The sequence below is a fragment of the Centruroides vittatus genome, unplaced genomic scaffold (genome assembly GCF_030686945.1).
Source record: "Centruroides vittatus isolate TY-2023 unplaced genomic scaffold, ASM3068694v2 contig_452, whole genome shotgun sequence".
Classification (NCBI taxonomy): Eukaryota; Metazoa; Arthropoda; class Arachnida; order Scorpiones; family Buthidae; genus Centruroides; species Centruroides vittatus.
The window spans coordinates 1,687,567-1,714,621 of NW_027122248.1; the positions used below are offsets into that span (position 1 = coordinate 1,687,567).

The 27,055-nt window shown below is 30.1% G+C and overlaps 1 protein-coding gene across 1 annotated transcript; it reads left to right on the forward strand.

Annotated features, from left to right (window-relative positions):
* Positions 1–286: 286 nt before the first annotated feature.
* Positions 287–26,896, forward strand: LOC136977202 (uncharacterized). The gene is made up of 8 exons (XM_067272665.1): positions 287–455; positions 4,765–4,807; positions 4,924–5,097; positions 5,942–6,036; positions 9,796–9,940; positions 15,472–15,825; positions 18,855–18,944; positions 25,969–26,896. Exons 1-8 carry the CDS (start codon positions 342–344, stop codon positions 26,487–26,489), a joined length of 1,536 nt encoding a protein of 511 aa, XP_067128766.1. The 5' UTR covers positions 287–341; the 3' UTR covers positions 26,490–26,896.
* Positions 26,897–27,055: the final 159 nt, after the last annotated feature.

The window sequence follows — 27,055 nt, forward strand, 5'->3', positions numbered from 1 at the left end:
GTTAGTTACGCTTGTATAATGTTTCTAAGAAATTAATTAAAAGAAAAAAACAAGCAACTTAAGGCTGAGTGCCACCATTACGAAATTTTTGTGAAAAGTTGCTAGTGCCATCTTGTGTCAAATTTCGAATGACGAAACCTGTTGACGTAAACTTACTCGTTCTTACCGTTGATTGGGCAATTTCCCGTCAATAAACAAAATCGAAAGTAATTTTAAGTTTCATATGTCGTTCATTAATTAGGGTGTGGCTTACGAGATGTAGACTTATTTACATTTTAGAGTTATGGATTTTATGAATTTATATACTGAACATAGATTTTTATTTAAGAGATATTTTAAGAATGTTTTTTAATTTCGGTGTTTTATTTATCTTTGCTTGTGTTTCGTCATGTTTTACCTTGGAAATAGTTAAAAAATATCCCACTAGTTGTGCGACACGTGACTGTACTCTCTGGGTAAGAAATTCCAACTTTAAATTTATTTGTGTAGTTTTCATAAATTGAATATTTATTAATTACACGTGTTTAATTAATACGTGTTTATACAGTAAACAATTTCGTAAACTGTGAACACTCAATGAGGGTTCCCCCCACAATTGTAGACCCCTTGTAAGAGAAGAAAGTCAAAGGAACCGCACCTGCATATGCGACCCTTTGCGAGATGTTCGTCTCCAAAGACCAGTTTTTACCGTTTACTGGTATACGTCTATTCTCCGTGCTCTATGTTGGTCAAGGCAAGCGATCGCTCACCTTTCTTGGCTGATGCTTTGCACGTAGTCGCTCTACTCCACCTGATCTTGATGACTGATGCTTGACCTGTAGTTGTGCGCTTTAGTGCTTGCTATCACTTGCACCTCAGTATTCTCTTGAGGTAAGCCTCTACACCCCCTAAAACTATATAGCATCAAGTACTCCAAACAGTTGTGTGGGCTATTCAAAGCCAGCATAGTTGCTTGGGCTAAATAGTTAAATGCAATAGTCTTAGTGGAGTGACATGACTTACGATCACACGTGACCTGGAAGTAGGGTAATTTCGGAGGCTGTATCTCCTGAAGGGTCACATATAAAGGTATGGTTCATTTAACTTTTTTGCTCCTATGGATATGGTCTACAGCTCTGATAAGGTCCTAACTGTCTCATTCAGAGGTGTAATTGTATCGAGGCAGTTGAACAGCTTTGGAGCTCTCAACCTATAATTTTGAAAAAAGCTAGTATTGTGGTCATAAAACCCAAAAGCCAAAATTTCAATTGAAATGTGGCTTTAACAATTTTGAAAGTATTCTCTACTGCAAAGTGTACAGAAATGATAATCTTTTTTAACAATTTAACTTATTGCTCCTGTTTTGTACTTTTGATCATTTTGCATTTGTTATATTAATGCATTCAGCGCCGGATCCAATAAGTGCGAGGCTGATTGAATTTTTTTTTTCCGGGGCCCCTCAAACTTTAAATAACAAAATTAATTAACAGTTAATTTACATATTGAAATATGCCGTTTTATTTTTTAATAATAATATACCTAGATATTTATTTTTGTAACGTACTATTTTTAAATATATAAATTTTGACGTAATGCGGGGCCCGATTGGTACCAATCACTCCAATCGCCTCAAATCCGGTCCTGAATGCATTAGTGTAGAACAGTGCAGGGTCGTGCCGTGCTGTGATGCAGAGAAGCGGCTGCATCAGGTGGCACTGTTAGGGGCGGCATAAGCAGTAAAATCAAAATATTATTTGAACCATTCAATAATTAAAAATTTTTATGCAATGCTTTTCTATATTGGTCTATGTTATTCTGATATTGATGTATACGATTTATGATTTATTGCACACCTCCGTTTAAGTGCTTTCGGTTTATGGTGCAGGCGCATTGTTGGTGAGTGCTCGCCAAAAGGCTTTTGACGTGACAGCACAAAGCTATTGTTTTTGTTTGTGATATACCAGACGACTGCTCCTAAAAGCCGAGGCAACAATTATCATAAAAGACAATAGCACGTATAATGTGTCGATAGTTCTGCTTTGAGCTTAAATTATTGACAACATTTGATTTTGACGTCAGTTTGTTTCGAGAAGTTATATTCATTGAAAAGGATTATGTTGTGACAATAGGGACTCAAATTAAAAAGTAGCATTTGCATGGACTGGATATATATCAGGTGCAGAACATGTGCTTGTGTGTGATAGATAGAGAGTTATTTAAGTAATATTAGACTACTTTTACATTCTATGTGTGATAGAGAGAGTTGCTTGATATTTGCATTTGTCTACTTTTGCATTTGTTATTTTTTGCTCTATTTTTACTAAATTCATATATGTTGAAGTGGAGACAATACATTGACAATTTAAAGAAAGGCTTATGTCAAAATGGCTGTTAGCTGTCAATTTGACAGATATTCTTTATCTATTTGCTTGCAGATGAGCCTGGCATTGCTCATGCAAAAAGTAATGATAGCAAAGATTAAGATTTTTAGATTATAGCTGATCTTACCCATTTTCACCAGGTGCAAGAATTAGGTTTTCCTCTTTCAAGATTAATTAGAGAATTTTTACATGGTCTGAAAATATGTTGGATTTTTTGCAAAAATGCAAAAAAAACTCCATCTAAAATAGTACACTAAAGCAGAGTTCTTTAAGATAATCCTTAACACTTCCTCTCCCCCGCGGAGAAATTTCAAAAATTCCCTTCTTAGCATACATTCTCATGATGTATCCTAACTATGTACCACATTTCAACTTCTAACCATTTAGGCTCTGCACTTTATTATTATTATTATTATTATGTTGGGTTTAGTGGGTTATACTCTGTTGACACCGGTGGCTGTGTACTATGCCAGACCAGAGTCAAGGCATAGCAACCAAAACAAAACTAAAATTAAATAAATGTGTCATTGTCAGTATTCAGGAATTTCCTAACACGCTAGAAAATTATTGTACCTGTCTCCAGTCAATACATTCAGTCAAAAATGAATCAGATATATATGCAAATGATCTTCAAGAAGAATTACACGATACATCCCAAATGCTACCATATTCTATGAAACCTTTGGATGTTTTAAATAATTTGTGCCAAAATAACTTAATTACTTTGTATCCGAATACTGTTGTAGCTCTGAGAATTTTATTAACACTCCCTGTCTCTATAGCTAGTGGAAAAGAAGTTTTTCCAAATTAAGATTAATAAAACACTAAAGAAGTTCAATAAGCCAAACAAAATTTAGAAATCCATCGTTAATTTCTATTGAATTTACACTGGCTGCCACGCTAGATTACACATTCCTAATTAACTAATTTGCTAAAGTTAAAGTCAGAAGGGTAAAACTGTAGTAGATTGTTGTAGTTGGTTGATACTTGATATCATTATTTTAAAGTAATTTATATTTTCAAAATAAAAATAGTATTCGTACAATTTGTGCATTTCTTTAAAAATCACAATTGTAGGTTATTTTAAAGAAAAACATTTAAGGGGCGGCATTTTGAAGACTTGCATCACACTGAGAAAATCTACGGCACGGCCCTGGAACATTGATGCCTAAACTATGGCCTATGGACCAGTTATGACACATCACCTTTAAATGATACAAATAGACTTACTTTTTGTATGTACAGTACAGAATATATAAAATATTAAAAAGTTTAGAACTGGAGTAGAAAAGTGATTTTCAGTACGGATTGCAATCCCAAGTGGGGTCACAATTCTTTTGTGATTGCACATACACTTTTACATAAACATTCCTCTGCTTTAAAACTCTGAAAATGTTATCTATGCTTATAAATATTAATTAGAAAATTCTTGAGAATTCCGTAATCCTTCATCTGCAGGTGTATAGGAACACTACCGGTAAATCAATGTTGAATTATCAGTAGTGTTCCTATACACCTGCAGATGCAGGATTACGGAATTCTCAAGAATTTACTAATTGGAATATAGCTGGTAATTCAACAAGAAAGGAACTTATATGTATATATTATTTTTTTCTTTAGCTTTCTTTGGCAGCCAAAGAAAAACTATAGACAACACTCAATTGATTGTCAAATACAATTAACAAAAAGGCTAGTGGATTTACATGCCTATATTGTGTATATGACAAAACAAGTGAAAATAAAATAAAATTGTAAGAAAATGAAATAAGTAGCAGAATTTTTAAAATATAAATTTTCATATATGGAAATTAATGGCAAGCATCTATCTTTTTATATTATTTGTAGCAAAACTTTTTCAGATTTCAAGCTTTTAAACATATTTGGAAACAAATCATGCAATGTATGTTGGAAAAGCTATTATATTTTTTGAAAGAAAACCATTAAACTTCTTCAAAAAATTTGAAAAAAATTGTTGTTATTAAAATAAAACATAAAAAAAAATACCTTTAATTGAAGATTTGATAATTGGAAGTTTTGACAAAAAAGACAAATGACAGACACGAAAACAGCATCCTCAAAAAGCTGATTGTCTGCACAAAAAGTGGGCAGTTGAGAGCTCTGCAGCTTACTGTTCCAGGAGAAGTGGGATCAAATCTGGGCAGAACCCTTGGGCGGTCTGCCCTTGATATGTCAAGCTCTGTCTGTCATTACCCAGCCATTACCACTGTGGACCTGTTTGAACCCACAGTGAGTTTGATTAAAAGACCCTCTTAGTACCCACAAGGAAAAGAATAAAAAAAAAAAGTATATAAATATTAATAAGCATTTTGTTGTACACTATAATATGTTATGCATTATATTATATAATATAACTGAAAATGAAATTAAAATTTTGTATTTTTAGGCAGAAAATCAAACATATGGTTGTTTTATGTATAATAATACGGGTAAGTAAAACTTTGTATCGTATATGATATAAAATATAGTGTGTGTGTATATATATATATATATATATATATATATATATTTATTTATTTATTTATTTATTTTATAAAATTTACAGAATGCAAAGTATTTGACTTTTCAAACTGGACATCTGTTGAACCAACTACCAACCTCGCAACAGAAAATGATGCTCCTTTCATAGTCGATGTTATTTCATATATATTGGATGATGAAAATATATCTATCTCAAAATCACCCAGTTTTAACATAATGGTTACAAGTTATTCATCAGGTATAAATTATTAGTAATAATTCTTAAAAGTCAGAATTGGGCAAAAGGAATGCAAAATATATGATCCATAAACTTCAGAGTTAGTCTAGCAGGAATCAAATATCACTTTTCGAACAAAAACATTCGAAAAGTGATATTTGGTTCCTGCTGGACTAAGTCCGAGATTTGTGGATTGTATATTTTATAAAATTATTACTATATTTTATTAAATAAAATTGAAAATGTATGATTTTAAAATAGTTTTTATTAACATATATAAACATCTAAAATCAGAATACTTTATAATGAAACCAAACAATTTAAATTGGACTACATAAAATACTGTAATTTCTTTTTAAATCACAATTGTTTTCATAGAGAAATTAACCTGTAAAGTAATACACAACCAACTGTCAATCATACTAATTGGGCAGATTACAGCAACAAATATTAAATTTGGAAATTATATGATAAGGTATTAGGTGCCATCTTTAATTTAATCACTCATCCAAATTTAATGTTTGTTGCTTGTAATCTGCCCGATTAGTACAGTTGATGGTTAGTTGTGTATTAATTTATATTTATCGGGTTAATGTGATGATGTGTTGTTGTTGTTAACCTGCAAAGGTTGATAATCACATTTTTGATTTTGAATGGGAAATTTGAATAATAAATTTATAAATTTTGATTCTCTTTTACAATATTCTATGTAATTTATATATTTTAATTAGTGTCCATATAATAAATGATATATTTTTATAAATTTGAAACATTGAGAAATTAAATATATAATTTTAAAAAACATTTATAAAAAATTATATTAATTTATAAAATAATTTTAAATTTTTATCATTTTTAATTTCAGATATTACCGGATTTTTGTGGACTTTATCCTGTGGAACCTTCAACAGTTGTCGCATTTTTGATTTTCGGAATTCTTCTTTGCCAATAAAGACACCAGTATGTTTTTAAATTTAACATAAAACATATTTTTAGTATTTGATAAAATTATTAATTAGGATCTTTCAATCATTTCAAAGATTAAATGAAAACAAAATTTCGAGGCTGTATATTACCTCATTTGAGAAATATATATATTCTTTGCATGCAGCACTAAAACCAACAATAAAAATGTCTATGGGTGGTCACTTTGGCTCTGTAGTAAGAGATAAAATGACCAAGATTGGAAATTTGGTGCTCAACATGTTGAAATGTTTATAGTAGCAAAATAAAAGATCTTTATTTTATAAATGATTTATTTGTATATATGTTACAGTAAAAACCAGTTTTTAGTTAGAATATGTTTTAACTAGTTGAAACTAGTTTATACTAGATGCCTTTGTTATAACTAGAATTTACTACTAGTCAAAAATGAATTTGAGTGAAAACTAGTTTTAACTAGTCAAAACAGGTTTTAACAAAGACAACATGTACAGTACGAAGTAGTCCCTGATGAAGCTTCTGAGGCTCTTAAGCAAAGCCTGATTACTGATAAGTGCCTGTGCTGAGCAGGGCCAGTTGACTCCTTCGGAATTTGCCACCATCCTGATTTCCAGGTGGAAATTTTTCCATAATAGGGCATTCATAAAGGTAATGAATAGAGCCATCCTCCTCCCCACATAGTACACAATCCTCATCGCCCTGAATATCAGACAGACACAGACAGCTGAAAAAACAACAATGCCCAGTGATAAATTGAATTTCCTTGTGAGAGAGGCTGCTTTTTTCCAGGTGCCTTATCGAGTCCACTGTTGGGAAAAAGAGATGAGTGATTTCTCCAGTGCCCTCACCTTTCCACATTCTTTGCTACAGATAGTAATTGTGAGTATTTATCCAGGATATTATTGAGCTGAGTGGCTGAGCATTTTAGATGCAATCACACAGAAACATGCCTGCTGCCTCGTTAGCAAGTTCATCTGCTCTATCATTACCATTATTCCCTTGGTGACCTGTAATACACATCAAAGAATACTGATTGTTAGAATTAATGGTGCTCCAATTTATCCTGTTAACAATGCAATGGGTATTCCTGTCATTGTTTAGTGCAAAAACAGAGTAGCTAAGTCAGTGTAGATGTCAATGCATTGTCGATGACAGTAATTATTGCACCATTCGACAGCACAGAGGATAGCATACAATTCAGCCTGAAAAATAGTGCAGCTGTGCTGAAGATGACTTTGCCGAAAGGTAGTCTTTAGGTTGTTGGTATATGCCACAAAGGGACAGCCAACCCTGCCAACCAGTTTTTAGTTAGGATGCGTTTTAACTAGTTGAAACTAGTTTAAACTGGATGTCTTTGTTATAACTAGAATTTACTGCTAGTCAAAAATGAATTTGAGTTAAAACTAGTTTTAACTAGACAAAAAGGGTTTTAACAAAGACATCCAGTATAAACTAGTTTCAACTAGTTAAAACGCATTTTAACTAAAAACTGGTTTTTACTGTAACATATACAGTATATCTGCTTATTTTTTTATTTTTATGAGCAAGAAATTAAATTTATTATAACTTGTGCTGTTGAACCGAATTTATTTTAAAAAGACTAATGATTCAAAAATAAATGAAAAATTATATAAATTTGATGTTTCAGTCTCTAGAAATCAATGATGTAATATCTAGAAAAAGATTATTTCAAAGCAAAATAAATAAAACCAAGTACATAAAAAATTGATTATCGTTTTATAAGGTAATTTTTGTAATTTCGATTATTATTTTTCAAGAAATTGACCATTTCATTCGTATCATCGGTTTTTTATTTTCATTTTTTATTTTCATAATTTTATTATTATACTGTTTCACACAATTGTTAATACTGGTAAATTTAATTTCTTATTTAAAAGCAAACATTTTTGTCAGGTTCTTTTATGTAATATACAGTGAAAAATTTTTAATTTTATAACTTCTAGAATAATTAAGATAATTTTTATGCTGGAATTTTGGAAATGCCGGTTGCTAACAAATTTCTGACACCGTTGGTTCAAAATCTTACCAGATTAACCACTTTTCCAGATCAACCATGGTCACATATAATAATTTGTCCATGAATCAGGCAATAGTTGTCATATTGCCTGATTCATCTCAGTTCGAAATTGGAATAATAGAATTTGAGATGCGAGAGATGACTTGGAAGTACAGTACAACAAATAGCATTTACGTAGAAAGCACATTTTTTTACTTCACGCGCAGTGAACGTAGAAAAAAGCACGTTCGAATGTAGAGCATCATTCTAACTCCAGGTCAAATTTCTCTTGAATTTAGCATTCAAACTCTGGAACATTTGAAGTTAGTCATTGAAAGTATGAGGTAACACTGTATTAAATAGAATTGAACTGGATAACAATTTCAATTTGGTTGTTTTCCTAAATTATTTATGAGGAATTATTAATACTTTATATTTATTGTACAAATCAAATTTTGAAAAAATTTACTTGGATATCTGGAAGATATTTTGATCATTTGTTTTTGAATCTCTCTTTCAAATTGATAGATAGCTATTAGAAAATTTATTTCTGTAAAATACTTTCTTGTTTGTAATATTCTGAAAGATATTTGAAAACTTATTTAAAATAACTTTCGGCATATTCTATTGTACTTACTATTTTTATGTGATGATAAAAGTACAAGTATCCCTCGTGTAACATGGCAGATACGTTCTGAAAAATTGCCATGTTATGCGAATCCATGCTATATTAAAAAAAGGACTAATGCAAAATGTATGGTTACTTTCCAGAAGCTAGCAAAAGTATGCTATTTTTCATTACTAAGAGTAATATGTTTAATAAAGCAATCAATACTTTATTTCCAATCAATAATTATCTAACAAGCACAATTAAAAGTACTGTTAACATTAATTAATTTTAGTTAAATGAGGGTGTTTTCTTTGTATAAAGTATTGTCACCATCTCCATTTTTTTGTTGATCTTGATCAGAAGTATCAGCAACATTTTTCATATTTTTTACTTTTATCACAAGTAATTTTTTATGGATGACAAAATAAAAATATGTTATTAATCAAAAATTTGTACTAGCAGGTCACATTTGTTCAGTCAAGTATCGAGTGACTTTTTTCCAGAATTTGTGTTTGAATATTGAATTGTTCGAGTAATGAGATACTGCCATATTTTGTTTGTCATTTTACAAATGATTGCTTATCTACGGTTTAAAATAGTTTAATAGCACTTATCTAAAAATGCTTAAATAAACTTTACTAAATATGAAGAATAATCTTTAAAAACAAAACATGGGATCTTAAAGGCTAAGAAAACGGTAGGAAAACCGATAGGACAAATTGTCCTATTGGTTTTGATTAAAGTAAACCGATGAAAAGCACAAAATAATTCGAAAATTTCAATATTCTAAAATTAGTGAGCAAATTTGAGACAACACGCATACTTACTTGAATTAGAAAAAATATAGAATAGTGAAGTTTACACTTAAAAACTGTGAAATTTTATATGGAGGATTTCCAAAACTGGAAGTCGTGTTGTACAGGGATATCCCCAGTTTTCAAATTGTGTTGTAGAAGTATTATGTTGTATGAGGGATACCTATATTTGACATACAATTATCATTAAATACTGTTAGGATGTTTTTAATCTAGCAGTTTATTTGTTTTTTGGCTCTGTTTTTGGAGCTATTATTTAGTTATAAAATTTAAAAAAAATTAATTTTAATTTAATTTAATAAAGCATTCATTTTACTTTTTAAAAATCTTTTCAGTTTTCTTTTTCATATAAATGCTACAAAATGTTGGATTTAGATGGTTGTCATCATTATTCTTTAAAAGTGAAGTCCCTACCAAGTAATAAAGAATTTATATATGAGATAAATGTTCCTGAAATAAACCAGCTAGAAAATGATAATGGTTAGTACTTTATTTATTTTAATAAATGCAGTTTTTTAACATTTGTTTGAAATAAATTGTTTGGAAAGTTTTAAACAGTTTGTAATTGATGTTGCAATTAGCACTCTTGGAAAGCTAAATGTGTTTTGAAAGTTTTGACATAAATACATACCTAAAGACTATACATATGTACTGTACATGTGTATTCAGAAAGGCAACATTTCAATGTTTCATGTAAAAATACTTATTTCATTGTTTCTTAAATTTGTTTATTCCATTTCTTAATGTGTTCTTTTTATATACAACTCCTAAAGATGAACATTGCTCATTTGAAAGCATTTAATCTTTGTTTACTTACATTTATGGAAGTGCAATATCTATTAAATATGACTCAGGTTAATATAATAGGTTTGGAAAAATATCTGCTCTATATATGTATTTAAATATTACAATATTATTTTTTTATCTTTATGTAATAATGATTTATACTTTTGAAGACGACACTTGATTTTAATTATTTTGTTCTAGTGTACTACATTATGTGGACCAACATTACATTACTCACTCTTTGAAGGTTTTTTGGTACAGCTATTTATGGACTTGATATGATCAGTTTCAAATATAAACATCTGTAAACTTGATAGTTATATTAAAGCTAAACAACTGCCGGATTAGATCAGGCTATATTACTGCTACTATTAATAATTAAATGCCTAGAAGTAGGCATTAGGTGCCATTTCTAGGCCAAATTTGGCAATCATTTGGCTTTAATATAACTATCAGGCATACAGATGTTTATACCACTTGCATGTGTATACATTGTGCCGGGGTCAAGTGATGGCTGGTTGAGTGCCATACAGTGAGTTTATTGGCCATGGACAATGTTCCCCTTAATTTTTTTTGTAGATGAGCGGAACATATAATTCTTTGAGCAAAAAAAAAAATTTGCTGAGCAGATTCTGAGCAAAAAATTTTTCTGAGCATATATATATTTTTTGCTTAGTTGTAAAAACGGGTTTTTACTGTAACATATATATATATATATATACATGCAGTAAAAACCCATTTTTAGTGAAAATGTGTTTTAACTAGTTGAAATTAGTTTTTACTGGATGTCATTGTTATAACTCGTTTTGTCTAGTTAAAACTAGAATTTACTGCTGTACATGTTTTGATTTTAGATAAAACTAAAATCAAACATTAACTTTTTAACTTTTAACATTAGTTAAAACTAATTTTAGCTACATAAATATGTTTGGGGGAAATAAATAAAGTGATGATTGGGATTAAAACATTTGTATTATTTAATACGATATTTATTGAAAATATTGGTCACACATCTGTGTTATTAACATTAATTAACCCTTTGTCCCTGAAGGCACCGATCGATTGGTACCCTGGCTTTTTAAGCAAAACTTCGAGGGTACCGATTCATCGTTACTTTGGTAAATATTGATTTTTGTAAAATTTATTAACAACAGATATAATCTCATTCGATATGAAGTGAATAAAGTATAATAATTCATTATATTAGTTGATAGCAGTATAAAATTTTGATTTCAAACAAATGTTTGATATAATGTGTGATAATTTCACAACGAATAAACATACATGCATAAGTGTTATATCGAATTGTACAAAACAATATTCTACGTCTTTCTGGCTCAGTGCCAGCAAACAACTATGTAACTAGACAATGTTAATTTTCACAAAATGTTACAAATTATCAAGTTTATGTGTCAGTTCTGATATATATATTTTTTTTTCTTATAAATTTTTCTAATAAAATGCATTGAAAAATATCGTATTTAAAACTAAAAATATTAATAAATGTAAGTGATTTTTTTTCATATAGATATAATGATAATTTGATTTTTGGTGAACTTTTAAAATAATATCGCCTGACTGACCTATATTGCTTTAGGAGGGATTGCAAAATAAATGTAAACAAGATGTCGGGGGAAAAGGGTTAAAGCGATACGAAATTCATCATACGCAATAGGAATGTGTTAGCTGAATGACCTTGTCGAAACAGTTTTTACTAAGCCATTTTGTTAAAACCCATTTTGTCTAGTTAAAACTAGTTTTAACTCAAATTCATTTTTGACTAGCAGTAAATTCTAGTTTTAACAATGACATCCAGTAAAAACTAGTTTCAACTAGTTTTAACTAGTTAAAACGTGTTTTCACTGTAACATATATATGCTCAAAAAATATACCAAATATAAATAACAACACGGTTTCGATTGTACCAAAATATATATATATGTAAAATTTATTTTTTCCTATAAAAATTAAAATAATTAATTATAAAGTAGAGATTAAAATTCATTTTAAAACATACTTCCATACAAAATATTATCTTTTGTCAGTGATTTAATGTATTTAATCAAAATATGCATAGCAATAATCATGTTGCAGACAAAATGAGAAATAAGTAAACAACAATTCATATCAGTGTGCATGCTTGCCTGCACGGCACATAAATTCTCGTGCACGGCAACAACTTGAACAGTGCGCAGCCGCGTAGCTTAGAGGGAGCATTGGCCATAGATGATGAGTCAACCCCAGTCATCAGCATTAGTAACTAGTCTGGTTATATCTAAATTAATAGTTCTGGAAGTGACGATCAGATGGAGGTCTGGAAGGATTATTGAATATGGTTACTGAGAAAATTTTGTGCAGTCACTAAGTCAGTCTGTTGCTGGTGATAGCAATTCTTCAACCCAGGGAGAACATCTTGCTTACTATATTGTCAAAATATTCACCAGTTTGGATAGTTTTTAATTGAATTTTATCTTACATAGATTAGTCATTTCATTCATACTTTTTTAAAAAAATCTTGTAATATTGTAAATGCAGAAAAGCACAGGTATGATTATGAAAAAATGTTTTCTGAGAACCTCTGCACTAAACTATACAAAGGCACTAATGGAGCAAATAATTAGTATTCTAGAAATCAGCCATATCTGGATTATCTTCTTTGATCAAAATCAGTTTTTGGATTGGATGAAAATCAAATTTGGCTAAATTATATATCAGTATGAAGATTTATATAGCAACTAATTAGACTAATTAATTGAACTAATGAAAAACAAGATTTAAAATATCAGAGGTGTCACTTAATTAATTATCAAAATACTCCAAATTTATTCTGATTTATAAAAGATTAGTTATAGTATGTCTAGTGTTAAATGCAAATATGAAAGTAATTCAAATTTTTCCTTAATTTCAGAAACTGATGTAATAGCTAAAGAATTAAGCAACCAAAATTCATGAAATTTTCAGAATAACTTATTTGTGTATATGAGATAAATTGTACAGTTTTTGATAGAAATCAGTTAAGTGGTTAAAGAAAATATAATAAAGACTTAATTCTTAAGCCAATAGATGACATTTTTATACACGTGCCATGTTATTTAAAGTAAAAAAGCACACTTAAATAGTTTGCTACCATTCCTTTTTACATAAACTTCTATTTCGTCCACATTCTCTGAAAATTCTTATTAGTGAATTACTTTTGCAACATTTTCATTTTCTATTGTTTTTTTTGGGGGGGAATTATTTTTCTGTATTTTGGTTTCAGTGTTTATCTATCTCCATACGCTTTCAAAAAAAGTTTATATCAAGGAATCAACTTGGTCTAAAGGTAAATTGTTTAATACTATTTCATTTGTTAGTTATTCTGTTTTTGTTTTGTTTTTAAAAAATAAAGATGTCTAAAATGAAAAAAATCTGCTAAGACAAGAGCCATTGAAGCAAAACCAAACTGAAAAAAGTAAAATCAAGTAGTAGTGAGGCTGATTTTGTGCTGGAATTTGAAAAGCAGGCACTGGAAAGGCCTACTAATTAAGGCTTAGTAAAATTAGTAAGCAAAACTCTAAGAAATGATAGTATCCAAGTACTTCTCCACCAGTGCTACAGCCATCAAAGTGAATGGGAAAACAATTCACAGTTTTCTAAGAATTCAAATTTGTTCTAACGAATTAGTTGGAGAGTCACTTCAGAACTTTCAGGTTGCATTAAGTACTATTCAATACCTGATTTTTGATGAATATTCTATGATCTGGTCAAGACTAATGTAACAAATTCACAACAGATGCTGTGAAGCAAAGGGAACCATGAACTATTTGGAGGCATTTGTTTACATCTTTGGAGATATCTGGCAGTTGTCTCCTGTGAAAAGATATACCTTTCTTTGCAAATTCTAAAGACAAATTTTCTTCTTGAGGATAAACTTCTTTTAGTATGCTGCAAAGAAATGTTTCAATTAACTACATCTATAAGGCAAGATACAAGCCAACAACTGTTGAGAAATATATTCATGTTGCAATTGGAAAACTGAAGCAACAAGAATGGAAGACATTATTGACAAGAAGGCAATTTTATCTCCTTTAGATAAAAATTTAGTGGTGTGGATTGCATGAGAAGACAATTTCCAATTTTGATCATATTCTCATTGACCATAAACAAAACTCAAGGACTAACACTGGAAAAATCAGTAATTGATATAAAAGAAAAAGAAAATGTTGCAGAGTGTGAAAACTGGAAGATATGACGATAGATCCATATTTCAGTATTAATAGAATAAATAAAATTTGAAACTACAAAACAAGTACTATAAAGAGAACAGTTTTTGAATAGTGTAATGTGTAATCAATAAATAAACAATACAATCTTTTAAATTTATGTATTTAGACTCAAAATTTTGTTATACTTTAACTCATATGCTCAGACTTACCGTATATCTCGGCAGATAAGACGACCTTCAGATAAGATGAGGTATAAATTTTCATTAAAATTTTATAGTTTTAGCATATATCTGTCCTATAAGATGACTCCTGAACTATTGATGGCCTATGAATTTAGTTTAGATCGACAATCATCATCTGGATAATAACACTGTATAGCATATACGGAATTATGTCCTATTCGTAATTTTTTGAAAAACATCAAATTTTAGTTTCTTGCATCTGCAGCACTGCTTATGATTGTTGTAAACATTCACACTGATTCGGTCATTCGGGTAATGACCTTGACTATTCACAAAAACGTCGTATGGGCTATTCTATTTTGTGGACATACCCTACTCTCTATTAGTAAATAATTACGGTTTGTCTGTTTTACCATAATGGTTTTAATTTATATAAATTTTAATCTATTTTTTTTTTTCTTTTTTCTGTATCTGTCCTATAAGATGAGCCCGGATTTTTGGGGCCTTTTTTTATGATTCAACTATCGTCTTATCTGCCAAGATATACGGTAAATGCCTTTCATTTATCCAGTTTATAGTATCATCGTTTGCTTTACATGTGTATATTTAAAACTATAAATTATATTCATTTAAAAATTTTTAATAGATTATTTAATATTTTATTGTATCACTTTTTAAAATTTTTATATGAAAAGATTCTTATATAATAATTTGAAAGATATTCCAATAAAGCATTAAAAAGTTTTTAAAAGATTGAATTAGAGTTAAAATAAAATGGAAAATATTTCTATGCCTATTTATATTTTCTACAATAACAATTATTAATATTTATTTTCAGATTACTTGCAGAATACAGTAAATCCTTGCAAAATAAATACTAGTATCATGATAAATTTAGAAAGTCTCAATGAAAATGTTGTCAGGATTAAAATTCAGAAAGCAGCAGAAGTTTGGAATGTATCTCAGTATGAAGTGTGTTTGATATCTAAATCCGAAAATCGGGACAATGTTATCAAAAAAGAAATATTAATAGCAGAGAATTCAAAAAGCAGAAGCAATAAAATGATATTTAAAGAATTCCCAAATGTGAATAAAGGAAGTTATTATGTAACAGTAATGCCAATTTTTCCAAATAAATTTCAGAAATGTAATAAAAGTTCTTCCAAAATATTCCACATATATAAATCCATAAGTAAGTAAATGCAATTAATATATAAAATATATAGCATATAAGTATATTATTTCCTAGAATCTATCTTGTAATTATGTAAATGCTATATTTTTATTAAAACTGCAAGACGTGACTAAAAAAACAATCCAATTATTATTACTATAACTTCTTCCTTGATTTTTAAATTTGATAGAAATCAAATTTATTTCAGAAATAATATGATACTAACACTATGCAGCTTTCCACATAGTGTTAGTATTTTTTCAAAACATAACTTTATGGGATCAATACTTCATTACAATTATGCATCCTTTCTTTTTGCAAATGCTTATAATTTTCATCTGTATATTAATTAATTATGCAATGTGTCTGTATGTTGCAAATTTATTCTTTTATTTATATATTGCTATGTTTGCAGAAAAATATTTTATGGAATATAAAAAATTAAGTGTTATAATTTTAAAATAATTTTGAATCGTTAAAAGAAAATAATTTATTATAGTACTAACTTACAAAATGAAATTTTGCTTAGAAAAAAATATAATATAATAAACTACATCAACAACTGTAATATACTAAATTTTCTACATATGTACACAGATATCCCTCGTATAACATGGTAGTTAGACTCCAAAAATGTGCCATGTTATGTGAATCTGTGCTATACGAAACAAAAACTAATACAAAACATAGGGTTAGGTTCCAAAAGTTAACAAAAGTATATTGTTTTTATTTCATTACTAAGTAAAACGTTTATTAAAGCAATCGATAATTCATTTACAATCAATAATTAACTAACAATTGCAATTAAAAGTACTGTATGATGCATTAATATTAATTTTAGTTAAACAAGAGTATTTTTTTTTACAAAGTATTGATATTTTCTGAGCTTTTTTGTTGATCTTGTTCAGAAATATCAGCGTCTTCATCTTTTTTTATTTTTATCGTAATTGTTTAATGGATGACAAATAAAAATATGTTATCAATCGAAAATTTGTTTTAGAGGGTCATGTTTGTTCAGTCAATTACCAAACAATTCTTTTTCCCAGAATTTGTGTTTGACTACCAAATTGTTTGAATTGGGAACAGTTTGAATATCAAAATACTGTTGTATTTTGTTTGTTATTTTTATAAATAAAGTAATCAATCATAAGTAAGTACGAGGGTTGATCCAAAAACAAGGTTACAAGGGTAATAAAAAATTATTTATTAATAGACTGAAAATACAAAAGGGAATTAAGAGGCATACTTGCCAATCACTTTTCTACATAATTACCAAATCTATTTAGACATTTGCAGGACCAACTTGTATAACCTGGCTTGGTAGAAATCATGTCCCTGCCCATTGAGCCAGTTCTCGGCAGCTGTTCCACATCACTGAAGAGAGTCTTGTTCCAGATAAGTGTTCCTTCATCTTCGGAAAAAGGAAATAGTCACTGGGTGCCAAATCTGGGCTGTATGGGGGCGGCTCCAGACTTCCCACTTGAACTTTTGCAGCGATTGTTGAGTTTTGCAAGCAGTATGGGGCCTGGCATTGTCATACAAGAGGATGACACCATCACTCAACATGCCAGGGCATTTGCGTCAGATGCCCATAAGAAACGAATCACAGCTCGCACCGCCAAGCGAGACCACTTTTCTAAACGTCTTGCTATTTCAATCACTCTGATGTGTCAGAGAACTTACACTACCTATCTGTACAACTGCTGTAAGACAACTAGTACCATCAGTCTCCACTCTGGGGAAAAAATATTCCTACCACATTAATTACTTTTCAAGTGCTGCTGCTCGTAACCTTTTTTTGGATCTACCTACATAATATCTATACTTAAAAGAAGTTTAATAACACTTACCTAAAAATATTTAAATAAACTTTATTAAATACAAAGATTAATCTATAAAAAGAAAACACAGTGACAGTCTTACAGCCTAAGTCTGAAAGTAATGACGATGACACTTGGTTGATAGGAAAGCTAGGACAAGGAATAAAAAAATTGCACTATTGGTTTTCATTAAAGTAAACCTGATGAAAGGAACAAAACAAATTGAAATTTTAATATTCTAAATTCTGTGGGCAAATTTTAGACAACATGTGTGCTTATTGAATAACGGAGTTTGCACTTAAAAATTGTGAAATTTTGTATGAACAATTTCTTAAACCATGCTAGAGCAAAACCAGAAATCATGTTGCATGGGGAATATCCCAAATTTTCCAACTGTGTTAGAGCAAAGCTGTGTTATAGAAGTGCCATGTTGTACAAGAGACATCTGTGTTTTACTACCCTTTATTAATCATATTACTATACTATGTTGGATAACTGTTTTTCTACATATTTATAAATATTTATATAATTCCATAAATATTCATTATCCAAGCTATTGTGTTTTTAGTTAGAAAGCTATTTTTTATTATATATTTGGCACAAAATTATCGTTTTTAACTAAAATTGTATAATAAGGATATTACAGTTTCAGAAACAATGTCTGCCTGCTGTAAAGTACTTTTCAGAAACATTTTTGGAATGATGAGCTAAAACAGGGGAAAAAATTTAAACGTAACAACATATCTTGTTAACCTTTTAGCCAAACAATTGCATAATTAATTATAATTGCGTGGCTGATCAGAATGAAAGTATTTGTATTAGTGTTGCAAAAAATGGAAATAAAACAATGATCAAAAAGAGCAAAATTGTTTACATAATCAAAAATTAAGAAAAGTATATTTTTACTTCATTCAATTTGTAACAGAATAGCAAATAGTGTGTTTACTTAAAACTCGAGAATAACTAAATTGATGCTTATGATATATGCTCAACATGCTAAATTATACCCATAAAAAATTACAGTTCTGAGGTCCTAATACTTGATTAAGCTTTCATAACACTAATTCTGAAATCTGTACAGTTTATTTTTTATTTACTCATTAATATCTTAAAATGGATTACTACTATTATTTTTTGACTCATGACTTTGACTTAAATAAAAATATATTAATTAAATATAATAAATTCATTTAAACTAATTAGATATTGTTTTTATTTTTTTAATAGATGGAATAGGTTATGTCTTGGCTTGGACAATGGGTGGTATTTTTGTATTCATTTTAATTGCTATCAGTTCATTTTTTATATATAAAAGAAGTAAGTTAAATTTTAGAATTATTTAATATAATTTTTATTTAATAGATCAATTCTTGTCATTTTTAAAATTACTTATTAGTTCTTAATGTATTGTTGCTACATTTTTTTTTAGTTCTTAATATATTTATTGGTATATTGCATGATGATAAATGATATCTAATCAACACATCATATATCGTCAGAAGATAACAATATCAAACCAATCTGGCAATTGCTCAGATTGGTTTGATATTACCAGAGAAATCAATCTTGCTAGAGATTGTTTATCATCTCTGCATAATTTAAAAAAGTTCTATACTATACCTCACTTTAACCAAACTACTGAACATGTAGTTTGGTTAAAGTGAGGTTGTATAGTCTCAATTTAATAGTTCTTATTTAAAGTTATAACACCCAAGAATTATAGTCACAATACTTCAGCATTGTTAGAATTATTCAATTTTCGAACTGCCCCGTTTTATGACATTTGAGTCCAATTATCAAGTTTAGATTTGTTCTAAGAGAACCGTTTATTTGTAAAACATTATGTTATTATTGTAGATGATTTCTAAATCCTTGTTGTGTCTGCAAAAGTTGTCAAACTGATGAGGAGCCATCGTACGAAATACATTTTTGGCTGAAATGTAGACAATGAAATACTTCTAATATAGTTAATTGTCCTCGTTGTGTGATTAGATCCAGAGAAAGTATTGCAAAATGTATGCATAGATTGCACCTTATTATTATACTATTTATTTATTTAACATATGGCTACACATCTAGTTAGTAAAAAGAACAGACAGGAAAAAAGAACACAAATTATAAATGTAAATCTAAGTCATAAACATAGTTTAGAGCACTTTCAGTCACAATCAGGAAGTCACTCTGTTGTCCTGGATAAGATCTTATTGGACAGTCTTCCAAAATATGATGTATAGTCTGATATAGTATAGACATATTATTATATAGTCTCGTATAGATGTATTATTATACTAAAAAAGTATTAATTCACCATTCAATTCAGTTCAAATTTTATAAGGTATTTTATAATTTATTTAAATATAGGCTTTGTTCTCCTTTCTCAACCTTTTGAAGTATTGCAGATCTTCACGATTCCATAAATACCTTTCTTCAGTATACATATCAGTAACACTTGATATCTGACATGATGTCTACAGTCATTTTAATAAGAAAATGCTAAAACAAAGCACATGAGTACAGAACCATTTGAGATACTTCTAATGCCACGTGACATTGTAATTTCACTTTAGATTTGATATTATATGGAAGAAACTGTCTGATCTTATTACAAGCTGATTATGAATAAATCTGCTTGCAATAAGATGACAAACTACATTATGTTGCCAAAAATGTCTAGACACCACATGTTGGTGCAAACAGCAGTGTCCACACTGTTATTAATATGAAGTCTGACCTCTCTTTGCCACTATAACAATCATTATCCTTTGGTTGGCTTTCTCCCAGGTGTTGTTACACTGCTATTGGAATTTTCTTCCATTCTTCTTGTAGCATGGTGAACCATTCACAAGCAGTAGTTGGTTGGTTAGGTCTGACATGCAACTGTTGTTTGAATTCATCCTAAAGATGCTCAACGGGATTGAAGTCTTGTCTTTGGCTGGCTAGCTAACCTTTTCTACCTGCATATCTTTAAAGTACAGCACTAAGAACCTTGCTTTGTGAGTAGGTGTGTAATCATGCTGATAAAAAAATGGTTTGTTCTGAATTGTTTTCACAGTATGGGAAGTACGTACAGTGTTGTCCAAAATGGCTTGATAGGCATCAACATTTAAATATTTGCCCAAGAAACAATGGGTCCAGTCCATACCAATGTGGTGTTTACAAAGATAAGATATGAAGATAATTTTAGTTTTTTCTAAATTTTGAATATGTTTAATAATTATTACTGTCCTGGCCATTGTATTATTAAGACAAAACTTGTTCTATATCTGTTCATCAGCAGTTCTTTTAAACTTTCAAACTCAGTTTCTCATCAGTTACAAAAGTGAAGATTAAACTTTTAAGTGATTCTCAGCCATAGATATAGCTGCGTGTATCTGTGGCATAGATATAAATTACAAAACTTATTTTCAAAGACCTCCAGGAACTTATGGGGTTATACAAAATAATGTGAGGTTGGAACACTTTTTTCAGCAAAACATTTATTCAACATGGAATAGACAAATAAAGATTATGGATAATGTCCAAAGTAATATGTTCACATTCTTTATGAAGAATGAACTAAAGTTCCAAAAAGTGTTTGTGGAGGAGAAAATCCTCTCCACACCTAGGCCTACAAGATTTCTCACAATGGTTCAATGATGATGAGATCTGTGATTGCAGAAGCCAAGAAAGCTGTCAAACTTCATCCTGATGTTCATCAAACCACAAATGGACAAATTTGGCAATGTGGGTTGGCATTTTATCTCAAAACACTGCAGCTTAAGTTGGAAACAAAACTTGCTCCATGGGATAGAGTTTGAATGCTGAAAAGTTCAACATAACATCATACTGTTGAGTGTTACATAGATTTCTATCAATGCCAAGATGTTGTTGTTCATATCATTATAGAGCTGCAAGTGTTTGCATTATTTTGTTTAACTGCTGCAATTAAATACTGTAACCAGCTTATACTTTAAACTTATAAACGATTTGATAAGAATTGATCAAGAATTAAGAGATTTTTAAAATTGTTCAAGAAATATTCAGTTTTTTTCCCCTCTTGGCATCTGTCAATAATCTCAGTCTGATATAATTCATATGAACTTTAGTCATACTCTATTATAATTTGAAATACTGTATTCTGAATTAAATAGGCTATTGGTTATTCTCTCAATATGTTGACGAACAACAACAACAACCTTGATTTTTGATATACCAGTTCAATTTGAATTTGTATAGAAATTTATTCAATATTTAATATAATGATGATATACTGTATTCTGAATCTTAGTGCAAAAGTGTTTGTCTGATGTATCAACTAGCTTTATTATAAAAGAATACAGCTGTGTAGGCCTAAGCAGAACAATATTATTCCTATATTTTCTTAGTGATTGAAAATGTATAAAAGATGGTTAATTTAAGAGTTGGTTAAATATCAACTAGGAAATATTTCATAATGCATTTTTATGATGATTTAATTGTAATTGATTAATAATGGTTTATAGCAAGTATTTTAAAATTTTAAAGATAAAAAAATGAATACCAATAATTACCAATAGAGTAATTATATTATTAATAACAGTGAATTCATGTTAATTCAAATTATAAGAAGTGTCTGACAAATTAATAAAAATTTAGGAGGCAATACAACTTTTTACAAGAAAGGAGTATTAAAACATATTGAAATTGTAAAATGTTATTTAGAGTTGTGGGACAATGACTTAAAACTGCAGGGAGATTTCATTTTAGATTAAAAAAAAGGAAGATGTAGCAAGGTCGACTAGGTCATTTGGTCAATCTGTCTTTCTTATTTATGTAACAAACATCATTTATAATGCATAATGCAGTGTATTTTTATTTGAAAGATTCTGAGGTTAACTGGAACATTTTGAATGATTGCAGGTAGCGTAATGTTAATGTCAGCAGAGAATGATACTAGAAGGTATTCGATTCAAATTAACCAAAAATTAGAATTATTTGCCTTCCAATTAATAAAATTCTACCTTATCACAAAAGCTATTTTTTGCATTATTGAAAAATATATATGTATTTATAATTTGTGTCTGCTTGTATTGTACTTTTTTCACTTATTGATACATTATTGATTGTTTTGATTATTCATATTCTTTGATATTTTGTTTTCTGATATCAGGAAAATGTATCACAATGCACTGCTTAATTGGATTATTTTTGATATTACACACATTAAGTTATAAAGGTTGATACATGAAATTGTTAAAAGTTTGTACTAATTTTTTATTTGAATATTTCTCCCAAAGCCTTGATATTAAAGGTTGGTAATCCTAACCTCACTCTGAACATAATGAGGTTTAGAAAGATAGAAGGACTATAAATATATCTAGGACTACTCTGCTCAGGCAGATTCTAATAACCTATATTGATTGAGTGACCATATGCTGTCTATGTAACACATTGTTACAGAAACAAGATTGAGACAATTTGCTGAATTGTGTTTGATGATAAATCACACTTTTCTAGTTTATAATACTTTGCTTTTATTTCTTATGTTATTATAAAAACTTTAGCATAAATACTTTTAATATATTAAATTAGTTATATCTAATTTATTCCCTTACTGCAATAAGAGTAGAAAGGGAGATAGACGAACACAATTTTGCATAATTTAGGAGGTCAACACTATAGTTATAATGCCTCCGTGGAAGAGGAGGGAACAAAAATGACAGAATTATGTTTATGTAATACTTTAATGCCTGGGAGTTAGGCAGAAACACATTAATCTTAAATGTTGTCATTGAATAAGAGATAATAGTATAGTAGGGTTCTCGTTTTATAGTAGGCCGAGGTTAGTTTTCTGGAGATGCAGGAATATAAGGATTAAGTGTGTATGAAAGATGAATTATAATGTGTTTCATTTGAATGCGTTCCAGATATATAAAAGTTAATGTTCGATTCTTATGTAATACTCTATTATTATCATATTTAATCTGTGTTTAAAAGAAAACAGATTACAGACCAAGTGTGCATCTAAAACTTACAGCAGTTTCCTTGTAGTTTTCATTACTATTTTAAAATTTTATCTGCATGATACATTATTGTTACAGTAAAAGGAGTCGTATTTAAATCCCTCTCGAGATTACTCGTTCCATTTTTCTATTAACTTCCATCACTTCTTCTATTATTAGTCTTGCTCTATCTTCCACTCTTAGGACTAGTTAAAATGCCACTTTTATTCTTTTGTTTTCAAATATAAATGAAAATAATTAAGGCGCAATATTAATGTGTACAATGGAGTTGTGATGTAGCGCAGTTGATTATAAGTTACAGCATCCAACGAGTTTTAAAATAAAATTGACGTTAAATAATAATTCACTGTAGTTCATAACGGTGGATAGATATTATAGAGTTTGCGCACGACGTATTTTACGTTATAAAAACGTCCGTTATAACTTTATAAATAACGTTACCAGTATAAGCATAAGAAAAGTTTCACGTTAGAAGTTTATATTATAAATTACGGGGCCAATCATAGTTTATCCTTTATTGACGCCAATGCATAGTCATCGTTACGCACGCCATTGCGTTATGCGCATGCCCACATAAGAACAGCACTTGTGTTTGTCGGCCATATTGTTTTTTGCTTCGATACGCGTGTTTGGATTTTCTTAGAAATTTGGGGAAAACGAGGATCGTAGAAAATCCTTAGTTCGTGGATATTAAAGTCGGTATACAATAATTTAAAAATGATTGCTTGGAAATTGTATGGATGGATTGTATTTATATACGGCAACGTAACACGTTGGCGATGGACCGAGGGGAGATGCCTCCGGAGAGGACTTCGTAAGGGAAAGTGGCCACTATTTAGGTGTTAAAAACGTGAAGAAAACCCGGAAAACTCCACGAGTTTTCTTCACGTATGAAATGGGTTCCAACCTGGTCCGTAGTGATCGCATGTCAATCGATTTATCTGGAATTCGATACGTAGAGATCTTTTGATGGGATTAAATTTAGAAATGTAGTAGTAATTGATATGTTGCTAAGTTTCAGTAAAGTAAAAAAAAATATCCAACAAGTTGCTTAACTTTCCCGGCAACGTTTAAAACTATACGTGGCGCCATCTGTTACGATATTTTATTAAAAACTTTTTATATTTTTAATTATTATAAAATGGGGTAGGGATGAGTTTTATAAAAAGTTGTAAATGCTGATAACGAGTAATAAAATCGTCATTAAGTCCGACCCTACTCGAGATACGACACATGACCCCCTTTATCTTCCTACCCTTTGACCTTTAACCACCAAAATTTAATAGCATCAACCCCCTAATACAGAAACCTCCCTGAAAAATTTCAGAAATTTTCGACAAAAAGCACAAGAGTTATTAAGCTTCAGAGTAAAGAAAATCGTGTCCCCCACACACTATAAATTCCTAGACCTATAAATTCCCACTGTCGTCCGTCCGTTCGTCCGTCCGTCCGTCCGTTCTTCCTTAATCTTGAGAACGGAGTTAGACGAAAGCCGAGAAAGCTTATGGGTAGGTGGTCCCGATTAGCTATATACGAACTTTCGGCGCAAACCGGAAGTCACGTTACTTCAATTCGAACTTTCCCCGAAAGGAGTTAGTTATATGACCGGCACGACTCTATTGCTAACAGGAAAAGTATGATGTACAGGGGCAAACCACTAATTTGAGGTGGAAAGCGTATATTTTAAATCAAATAAAAATATGGTTAAAAATAGCAGCCGGGCATTGTGACGATGCCACAATAAATAATTGCTAGTTTCTTACATATATAAATATAATTTATTCTTATTTTACACGAGCATAGAAAAATGGTTGGCGAATTAAATGTAATTTTGGAAAGGGGTCTGTCTACTAGTAGAGAAGGTTGGAAAGATTTTCAGATGGTCTCGAGTTTTCTTCACGTGCAGCCCTTTGGTCCTGATCAATGGGCTGCACGCGAACAAACCTGGAAAACAAGTGGAATATTCGGGTTTTTTTTTCACACGTGTAACATCTGAATAGGGCCAATTTCACGTAGAAAGTCCTCCCGATTTATATTTGATACAATTATTTTCTGGATAGATCTCCTACGTGTTGCATTACCCAGTACAATTCTGTTTTAAAATCGTCTTTAACCCATTGACGAAAAGTTAGCGATAAAGAAATTAACCTTTATCGACAAAACTTGTTTGTTTTTAACGAAAAACTATCATTGAAACGACCTTAATATTTTTTTTTAACCTATATTTGATTTTGTTAATTGACAGAAGTCGTCTTAAAGAATATAATTATTATTTTTGAAAATGATAATAGATGATTTGAATAAACGTCTATATGAAATTATATATATATATATATATTTATAAATTTCTATTATTTTAGAATTAAAATTTTCAAGAAAGACCATTCTTTTACTCTATTGTCGGAATTCGAAAGCCCATACGAAAGTAGTCGCTCTACTCTCACGGTACTTAGAGCAGTGTTTCAAAATCAACGTTTTGGTGTACATAGACCAATTAGACCACCCCACTTCGTGGATCTACGAAAATTTGGACGGTGTCGATTGCATCGTTATCGTTTTTTCGAACGGTATGATCGAAAGTACTTCGCCAGCCGGACTCGAATTATATTTTCGAAACGATCTAATCGCAGTCCTCGACGAACGGGGACGTAAGAAATTTGTTAAAGTTTACTTCGACTATTTTAATACCCGATTGATCCCCAGAAATTTGAAACAGAGGGTATACGGACCGGAATATCATCTAATGAAAGATTTCGGGCGATTTATGTGCTATTTGTGCGACGTTCATCCTTGTTTCCGTGCCGTTTTCTCTCTCCCCGAATCACCAGAGAAAGAAAGTTTACTAAAAGCAGTCGACGCTGCTAGAGATGATAGTAACTAACAAAGTAGGATTTAATTAAAGATCCTGATGCTGGAGAGGGAGAGGGGGGAGCCGGAGAAGAACAAGGCCCCGTAGTGATTCCAAACACTATAAAATTAATGTTATTTTTGTTGACAGAAGAACAGTACATAAAAATCCTCAACATTACTGTTTATTAGTAAAGAAACATTCTACGTATTTCATTTGTTCATAAAACAAAAGATAAAGGGGCCCCTACTTGGGGGGCTCTACTTGGGGCCCCATACGAAAACTCTCGACGGCTCCTCCGCTAGTATCTATTATTTTTACAAAATAAATGGAAATTAAGCGTTTTTATATTTAATCCTGTTAAGATTTGTGGTTAAATTTTAAAAATATTTTTGTAATATTTATATTTACTTTATAAATAAAATTTAATTTGAAAATAACTTGTATTAAATTATTGATCTATTGGCCTAACGTTTACATTTAAGTAATGATATATGAGAAAATGTCTATAAATCAATATTTTTTGTTGAATAAATGTAAGTTTGCTTGTGCCTTTAAATAGCAATTTAATGCTTAAGAATATACAGCATATATTAAAT